Source organism: Montipora capricornis, chromosome 3 (assembly GCF_036669925.1).
Source record: "Montipora capricornis isolate CH-2021 chromosome 3, ASM3666992v2, whole genome shotgun sequence".
Classification (NCBI taxonomy): Eukaryota; Metazoa; Cnidaria; class Anthozoa; order Scleractinia; family Acroporidae; genus Montipora; species Montipora capricornis.
Window position 1 is genome coordinate 70914366 of NC_090885.1, and position 10000 is coordinate 70924365.

Consider the following 10000-nt stretch of genomic DNA (forward strand, 5'->3'; position numbering starts at 1 on the left):
ATTAAATCAGTGCTATCAGATATGGCGTGTGTTCACTGACGGTCTTACAACATACACTGTAGGACACAGGAGAGATGCATTATATTGCAACTTTCATAGCTGATGGAAATTATTCATAGCTAAAAACAAACAAACACTACATAGATCTGGCACATGTTTCTAAACCACACAGCCTTTCCCTCAGAAAGTAAGCAAATATTGTTTACTGATCCACTGTGATGATAAGTGATATTAAAAAAATGGTATTCTGTGATTGACCGCTGACTTTGTGAAAACAGTTGACCCATGCAGTCTTCGACTGACTATTTCTTTATATCTTATGATGATGATGATGATGATGATGACTTGTAAATCAAACCATCCATAGGTAGTGAAACACATTTGTTTCACTGTTGAACAAGTCATCAAAAACAAAATCTGGAGATTCAAATCAAGGAGTTGTTAGTACAGTAGGATCTGAAGACCATAAAGAGCACCTCTTGTTATTGGTGCTTTTCCCCCTAATTATCATTCTTGCAGAGGAAAAAGCAAGGCAGCACAGTGTACTGTTTTGCACTAAAAGCACTGAGCAGAGGTTTTACTTACCAATATTATTTCTGTATATCAATGTTGTAATTTACAGATATCTCCAGTGCTCTTTATCCATCATTTCAAAAAGATCAAGATATCCTTGTCCTTCCTTTGGACTTGTTGCAGTTTGACACACATGGAAACCTTACTACTGATGTCATCAAGCATTTTGGAAAGGTAACTCTGCTTGCGTAGTTACTAAAACAAGGAATGACCTAAAATGACCTAAAATGAGCTGCAACGGTATCTAAAATGATCTAAAATGACCTCAAATGAGCTACATCAGTATCTAAAATGACCTCAAATGATCTACAACGATCTATAATGAATAGGTCATTTTAGATACCATTGTAGCTCATTTTAGGTCATTCCTCGTTTTAGTAACTATACGCTCAGCTTGACAATCTCGGTTTTTGGGCAAAATGAACTAATCTTGTTCAAAAATTGTCGAATATGGCTCACAACAATAATTAACAAAATATTGTGATTTGTCAGTGGCAAGCAGATCAATTATTTGCCCAAACCGAAGGTTGAGGCAAATAAGGAAAATTGATCTGCGAAACACTGAAAAATCACAACTTTGCAAACTGTTTTTTCGCCAAAATTTTGTGGACGCATCATCTTTTGGAAATGTTTACTTATTCTTAAGAAGGCTGCAAAATCTTTTGAGTCCAACAGAAGATTTAAAAAAAATCATTTTCCACTGTTCTGAACAACTTATCTGATTCTAACAACCATCGATCGAGGGACACAGCCGTCATTAGGATCGTGAACCCTATGGAACACAAGCAAAAATCGTCAAAGGGGGATTCCCATATTTCTAGACCAAGTGAAGAAGATACTCCTCCAAACTTTGCCCCTTTTTGCGAAGAGCTCGAGGTTAAGCTCTCATTAATTCCAAACTCATTTGATTTCTTCGCTCACGTCCACGTAAACATGAGATCTCAAGCAGAAGTACGCGCGTGCGTCTACGTACGTAGAGTTGGAAATTTCACGCATGCGCAAATAGCGATCTTGGCGAATTCCCATTCTCTGCCATTGAAAAAATGCGAAACTTTCACGTGAAATATCTCCAGTTTTCTTTGGTGAAATTTCTTCAAATTTTGCAGAGCGGTAATTACTATTTACGCCTTGCGTCAGCCAATTCATCAAGAAATTTTGTAAGACAATTTTTTTAAGTGGAGCTGAAAGACACAAATTCGTTAAATGCGACGAAACTACCTTTGTAAACCCCAGCTATTTTTTTGGTCTTCAGAAGATTCCTCTGGACAAATTTTATGTAATGTCAAAGTTAAGGAAATTTTTACAGAAGGAAATGGAATAAAATCAAAATAGAAGCAAAACAAACACTATAAACAACTTATCTTTAGAGAGTTTTAATTCCAGGTAAAACCTCGTAAATTTAACACTGATGGTTGAAAAGAGTAGTTTTGTCTTTTAGAAGTTTATTTTGATAGGCTTGAGAGAGATGCGATTAAGAGCAATGAGAAAATTCCCATGGATAGAGGATACTAGCGCGCGCCAAATAAACAGCGAATAACCATATGGAGCCACCTTAAATCACACAAGAGCGGCGTCATGCCACGCAGCGTGGTTTCAATTACGCATGAGCAGAATATTATTTGCAGCAAAACACTTATTTTTAGGCAGATATTTGCAGGTCACGTGGTGGGCTATTGGCCAATGAAAAGGAAAGAAAAAAATACATTGAATGATAACAATTTTCAGTTATTTAAATCTTGACCCTGCCTCATAGGCCTCCCCATAGGGGCTTTTCAGGGCCAAGGAAACACAATGAAACGACTGAAAAGATTAACAACAACAACAACTGTTAAGAATCCCAACTGGCCAGAGGCAAACCAGTTGGCTTTTTGCAAGTGCGGCTGAGAAGTTGAACCAGGGACTACCAGGATCAAATTCAACGAGTGGTCAGAGCGGGTCTTGAACCCGGGTCTCCGGATTTCAAGACAAGCGCCTAACCACTTGGCCACACTGCCTGACCTAATGCCTGGTTACTAAGCTACGAACGTTCCGCTCATGTTCTTATTGTAATGCAAAAATCCACGGAAAAACTGTGTTGAATGAAGAAATTCCAGTCAACAAATAACAGAAAAAGATCAGTCAAAGTGCTGTAATTGTGGGCAAGACTTTGACGGCTGGTATTTTTTACAGATTACAGGTCACAGGTCATTGCTCATTCATAAAACCTAACCTTAGGTTAGCTTTTATGAATGTTTAGGATACTTTCTGTGTTGGTAAAACCATAGGTAGCCCAAGCTCGATATATGAGCAGCTCTTTATATGATGACCTTTGCATTGTTACGTGACTCGAGCGATTTGCATATTTATAAGGATTTGTATGGGGAAAAAGAAAGATTGTTTCTGTGACCTATGAAAATGTAGCGATTTTAAATAAAAATCGTCTTGCCTTACTTTATTTGAGTGTTTTTTTCCCTCCTGTGTGGTCTTTGAGCCGATTTACGGCCATTCCTGTTAGTTTTAGAGGAACCGGTTTGCTCCCTCTATATATACTTATATATAGAGGGCACAAATATGCAAATCGCTCGAGTCACGTAACAATGCAAATGTCATCATATAAAGAGCTGCTCATATATCGAGCTTGGGCTCTCTATCTCTATCTCTATATCTCTTCGTGCCATAAGGCACATAAGGCTTTGACATTCTCTTTCCATCCACTTCGGTTTGCTGCTAAAGCTCTGACAGTCGTCCATGATTGCCACCCAGCTACTCGTCTTCCGTCTTCAACCATTCTCCTTCATGTTGTTTTTGGTCGACCTGGTCTCCTCCTCCTCTCTGGCCTCCACTCCAATGCTGTAACACAGTGTTCCTCTCTGTTCTTCCTCAATATATGCCCGATCCAATTCCATCTTCGGCGTCTGATCTCATCACCCGTTCTGTTCACTCCTGTGGTCTCCTGGATTTGTTGGTGCGAGATGGTCCGTGGCCATCTTATTCTCAGTATGCGTTTCATGCATTTGTATCGGAAAGCGTCCAGCTTCTTTGCTTCTGTTTTCGTGAGTTTCCAAGCTTCGCAGCCATACATCAAAACTGCTCTGACAATTGTTTTGAACAATTGAACTTTCGTCTTCCCGCTAATTTCAATCCCAAATTCTTCGCAACCTGTAGAAAGTTAGTCTGGCTTTACTTAGTCTCTGTTGTATGTCTTTGGTCGCCCCGCCTTCTTTATCCAGCAGTGCACCTAGGTACAAAAACTCCTCAACGTCATCTACCTGCTCGTCATTTACTTTTATTCTTTGGTCGTTTCTGGCATTTATTCGCATAACTTTTGACTTCTTCGCGTTAATCTTAAGTCCTACTCTGGCAGCTTCATCGACAAGCTTACTGGTCTTATCTTCTATGTCAACACATCTAGATGACAATAAGGCAATGTCGTCTGCAAAGTCAAGATCTTCTAAGACCGAGGTGAGCTTCCATCGTATGCCAGTTCTCCTACCCTCTGTAGTTCTGTTCATGACCCAGTCAATTGATAGTAAGAAAAGAAAACCTGACATGGTGCACCCTTGTTTTACTCCAGACTGAACTTGAAACCATTCTGTTGTTTCACCTTCTTCCACGACTGCGCATTCAAAGTTGCTGTACATTGCTTTTATCAGACAGATAAGCTCTTCTGGGATTCCATATATTGACATGATGTTCCATAGACTTTCGCGATGTCTAGAATCATATGCTTTCTCAAAGTCTATTAAATGTGTGTACAGAGTTGCATTCCATTCATTGACTTGCTCCAGTATATTCCTGAGAGTAAAAATCTGTTCGATGGTACTTCTGTTCTCTCGGAACCCTGCTTGCTCCTTCCTCAAGATGTTGTCAATTCCTTTTTTAATTCTACTTTTTTAATTCTAACTTTTTTAATTCTAACTCTGCCAATGATCTTACTTATGACTGATAAAAGTGTGATACCCCTCCAGTTCGTACACTCACGTAAGTTACCCTTCTTGGGTACCTTTGCTCCAGCTTTTTGGTGCTACACCCTCTTCTTTCACTTTGTTGAACAACTTTGTCAACTCCTTTGCTCTCTCTTCCAAATCTGTCTTGACAAGCTCTACAACTACGCTATCATGACCAGCTGCTTTCTTACTTTTCGTTGATTTTATAGCATTTTACACCTCTGTTGGTTGGAATGCTCCGATGTCGAACTCTCTGTCATTTTGCCTTCTTTCAATTTCATGTGGCTCTATAGGCCTGGCAGGTGGTTCTTTGTTTAGTACTGTGTCAAAGTGTTCTTTTCAGATCTTCAGTCTTTCACTCTGTTCGTCGAGCTTAGGCTACCTATGGTAAAACAATGACCTGTGACATGTAATTAATACCAGCTGAGACTTGAAGTATTTTCCATTTCAATGTATAGTGAGTTTACATTCGATGAACAGTGGATGAAGACTTCTAAAGACTCGACTTTGGATTTCTTTTGCTTTCTTTCAAAAACACTTTGTTGCCAAAATCTGAGGTGCTAAACTCAGGGTGCGGCTTATCTGCAGTTGTTTACGGGTAATCATTATCACCTCGAGTTTTCATACCAAACACTTTTCATTTGCACATTGAGCATGCTCAGGAATGGAATTCCATGTGATGTGATAGTTGTACATACTCATGATCGGATATCTTTCCCTGGCCAGTCTTATTCCATGGTGAGTTCAAATAAATTATTTTTCGACGAAACACTATTTTATGCATTGTCATTTCAAATTGAAATAAGCATAGATTTTTAACACTATCTTTATTTTCCATCAAGGTTGATATTTTGGTCCATAATGGAGCCAGAGGACAATTCTCCTGGATCAAGGAAACACCTCTTGAGGTAGACAGAGCACTTTTAGATCTCAACCTTGTTGGGACCATCTCTTTGACAAAGGCAGTTCTCCCATACATGATACAGCAACAGGAAGGAAGCATTGTTGTTGTGAGCAGTGGTTCAGGAAAGTTCGGTAATTATTGAGTAAACTGAGTCTTATGCATAAAGTGGTCCAGGTAAATAGAGAGAGGATGTTACATGGTGGCAAGAAGATATGAATTTGTATGTTTAAGTGACAAGAACAATATCATGAATGAGTGAGATATTGTTCTTGTCACTTACACATACAAATTCATATCTCTCAGCTAACATGTAATAATAATAATAATAATAATAATAATAATAATATTATTATTATTATTATTATTATTATCATCATTTTCTTTTTATGATATGGACAATAAATATACTGGCTTACAGTAATGAATACAAACAAAGAAGGCGGGAATCGTGACGTCATTGCTAAATATGACCAGTCGTGTTATGTACAAAAAATATGCCGTTTGGTTCCTCGGTGTAGTGGTCATATTGATTCTACGAGTGTTTTAGTTCTCGGTAAAACACTCCCGTCCATATAATAGAACACCTTTTCCAAGAATGAAAGTGGCTCAAACCAGTTTTAACAATTTGGAGGGGATTACCTCATTAGATGGATTAACTCTACAACACTGCTTTAGATAATGACCAAGTTATGGTACCCAAATAATGAAACACCAATAATTGCTTAACAAGATACACTCATTAACATGACATTAGAGGTCACCATGGCATAAAATAGCCTTCTAAATGCCCTATTTTTCTATCCTTAATTCTCAGATCTAAAAAGATATCTTTGTGGCCCCAAGTTTTATTGCTGGAAAATGATTAGCACACTAAGGAAAAAACTCTCTGTGAAGCATAAAAAATTTTATGGAGTGGATTTAGAGCATCCTTAAAGTGTTCCAATTGTGAAGTTATGTAACAGCTGGTCTTGGCCATTTAAACGGTGAATGGTGTTTTCCATGGTACAAATCACCATAAATTATGTGGTTAACTCAATCAGTTTTGATAGCTATATCTGCTGGATAGGTCTTTGTCCAGTGGATAGCGCTATCTCTTGGATAACGAAGTCTTGGTCTTCCCACATGGTGCCAGCTATCTGGGGTGCTACACCATTTTTGAGGCTTTCCAATTATTGGTTTTGCTAAAGAGCAAAACATTGACAGCTGAAAGTAACTGATGGGGCTTAAGGGAAACCTCCTCTTCTACTAAAGGAAAACTCTTTTAAAACCAGAGGAACTATATGTAAAGCAATCAAGTTTTTTTGAAATTTTTCCATAAAAGCGATTTTTTTTAAGAAAATGGAATTTCAGAATACCTTACTTTCACTTTTGAAAAGTTTTGACGTGTTATGGTTGTTGTGTTAACCTACCACAAAGCATAGGTTTAGCTGGGGTCAAAAACACTGTAAGGAAAACTCAATGGTTTAATACATGTATTTCAAACTTTTCTCGACAGGTAACTCTCTCTCATCCACTTATTCAGCCAGCAAATTTGCATTGCACGTGAGTGAAAGAAGTTGAGAGAGTAGTATCATTTTGACAATATTGATAACATTATTGGGAAAATGGATTCCTTGGTGAAGTTCGGGGTGAAATGGTAAAATAGAATGTTTAAAAGTGTCTTTACAAACTGAGTAGAAAATCGTAATACACAGTATGCTTAATGAGTTGCTGGACAGATACCATGTTCAACATATTTCCTGTTCAATGTATGGCCAGAGTGCAAAGTGCAAGGCCCTTATTACAAAATTGAGTTAGAAGAAACAAAGTGCTGTAACATTAATATTTAGTAACTTTTGCCTAAGAGAAAAAGGTTAGGGCGACACCCTAAGTCAGAGGTCATTTCTGTCTCTGATGAGCAACCAAGACCTGTGTATCTGCAGGGGAAAGTGGGTTTTCATTATACGTGCGAGATATCTGGATTCTCTGTATGACTCCGGGCTGTCATCCGTTGCCAATCTTTGATCCAGAACTTGCCAAGAACCGAAAAAAGTAGCCTGCGTGCGGACGTCTCCCATTTCCTTTGTTGAACGTAACGCCATCGCTAATCGTGTTTCAGCCTCGCTCCCAGGTTGTTCAATTTTGCATAACGAAATAATACCCGCCAACCAGAATTACAAAAAAATGTCCTACAGTGTGAGGCAATGGTGGATTTTCGTGCTCCTATCGAGCATGTTTGCGAAGTGTTTAAAATCTCTTCGCTTTTTCCCGGGCAGGAGGAATGTCCAAAGGCTGTATGAGTTGGAAAAAATGTATATGCAAGCCTTCCGACTGCATATGGCAAATCTTTGATTTATTATGCGAACGTCCAATCGTCGCCGATGTTGTTTTTGATCAGCAGCGTGCTTGCTTTCATCTTGCTCGGCCACTGGACCTTAACTTGCACAACAGTTTTATTTTCATCTGACAAATCTTGATCATATGACATATGATCGCTCTAACAGGAGAAACGTTCAGGATTACGCGATCTGTGGGGAGGTTTTTGACAGGTTTTGAAGAAAGGAGCGAGCCTTGATCGTTCGGCGAAGAAAGGGGGAAATAGGCTCTACTGTAGTGTCAAGTGTCTGTACTTTCTTCTTGACGGAAAGTCCTGCTTTAAAAGCTTTGCACGTGTAGTTTTGAAAAATCTCCTCTTCGAGTTCTCGCAAGTTGGCCGTAGTCCATGTCGCTTTTGTAGTTTTCTAAGGCACTGTTTACAGATGACGTGAGATACACAGTAAATTGTAAGGAAAAAATTTCCTCGTATGCATTATATTTTCCTTGGCCTTGCACGAAATTTCTGTCCCCCGGCTTTTCGATTGACGAAGAACAGAACAAACAATCGCACGTGTTTAGTGTTTAGATTTGTTTTGACTGGAAAACCCCGCTAAATTTAGATTGCATAGATCATCACACACAATCTGAGATCAGTTTTTGTGGTAGTGCACTACACACTATGTCACCGGGTTTGTAAGAGTGAGTGAGTGAGTGATTTTAAAGGCCTGGCCAAACGCTCGCAACACTTCAACGCAACATCTTGAAACATTGTTGGGCACAACATGTTGCATACGTTTGGTCACCCTGTTGCAACACGTTGGATGATGTTGGATCAAATTTGAAAAACGTCAAATTTTTTGTGCTTCATTTTGGTTGTTGCATGATGTTGTACTCGTTTGGCCACGTTTACGCAACATTGTTGCACTAGGGCATGCGCGCTAGGTCCACGTGTCGCGCGCCAGGGGCCTGGGGCACAGAAACATTGACATCTGGCTTTGAAAATGTTGCGTGCGTTTGGTCAGCATGTTCAACATATGTCGCAACATCATGCAACAATGTTGCGAGATGTTGCGTTGAAATGTTGCGAGCTTTTGGCCTTAAGTCCGTGGTGGCAAATAGGCCCGTAGTGCGTGCATAATTCACGAACATACAAAGGTCTTCTGGAAGCGAGCTTGAGTTTCAACAAAGTGAGCTCCAAAATCCGCATGAATTTGTGACGCTGATAAATAATAAAGCAGTTCCTTTTTTAAAAACGATGGAATTACCTGTCGATAAAAAACCTCGTCTAGGAGAGTGAATTTTTGACTTTGCAGAAACAACGGTCAACCTCAAGAGTTGGGCTATTGTGATCTTTGTGTTGAATTCGCACATTCCTTGTCAATCTTTAAAACACTTGGAAAAAAAACCAAACTAACAAAAATAAAAAACCCGGTGTCTTGCCATCATTTTGACACAGATGTATCCTTTGTTTCGCGAGTAAACATGCGAGGTAACTAGATCACGGCGCCCACTGGATTTGATGTTACTTTCGATTTTGCGATTTAATTGTGGAGCCAAAAGTACAATACAAAAATTGAACGTAGCAAAAATCTCCCAAAATGTTTTTCAGTGATGGTAACTTTTTTTATATTCTCGGTTCAAAATTTAAGTTGTTTTCATGTGGCAAATTTTATTGCTGATGGCAAAATATTTTATTCTCGATCGACACTTCCTGAAAACTTCTTCTCTTCCTAAAACTGTGTATCAATATTTATTTACCTTTGCATCAACATTTGTTTTGGATAAAGCAGGCTAACAAAATCTGTACGTTGCTTGGTTCGCATTTTTGAGCGTTAAAATAGGATTTTCGGTCATATGTTTCTGACGGCAAGTCCTATATTTTCAGGTCACCCATCCAAATACTAACCCCGCCAGACAGGGGTTAATTTCAGTGAACTTTTGTCTTAGAAAGCTGTCAGACGCTCAGAGTGCACGCTCAAACTAAACTTGTGGGGAAAAAGAAGTTGTGAGGGAACTTGAAAATGATCAACATGTCAGCCTCTATAATGATATACAGTGCCAAAACAATATCGTGTACTATTAGAGCTACATATTACGCAAAGATAGCTTGAATCTCCTAGAAGACAAAACGCAGCTCAATTGACAATTATTCAGCGCTTTGTTACTGCACTACAACACGTACGCAATGCGTGCCTATTTTTGATAACAACCAATCAGAATTTACTCGATCAATGCCAACAGTGAGGGAGCCAATCACAGTCCTTTTCCAAGATCTTGGGAAACCGGAACACGTTAAGCGATG

The 10000-nt window shown here is 39.1% G+C and overlaps 1 protein-coding gene across 1 annotated transcript in view; it reads left to right on the top strand.

Moving 5' to 3' along the window:
* Window positions 1-10000, top strand: part of LOC138043893 (dehydrogenase/reductase SDR family member 7-like) — a 19849-nt gene that overhangs the window by 4733 nt on the left and 5116 nt on the right. The window contains exons 2-4 of the mRNA XM_068890407.1: window positions 623-747; window positions 5342-5534; window positions 6899-6945. Of these exons, the coding sequence (XP_068746508.1) occupies window positions 623-747; window positions 5342-5534; window positions 6899-6945 (365 nt within the window). The remainder of the gene's footprint in view (window positions 1-622; window positions 748-5341; window positions 5535-6898; window positions 6946-10000) is intronic.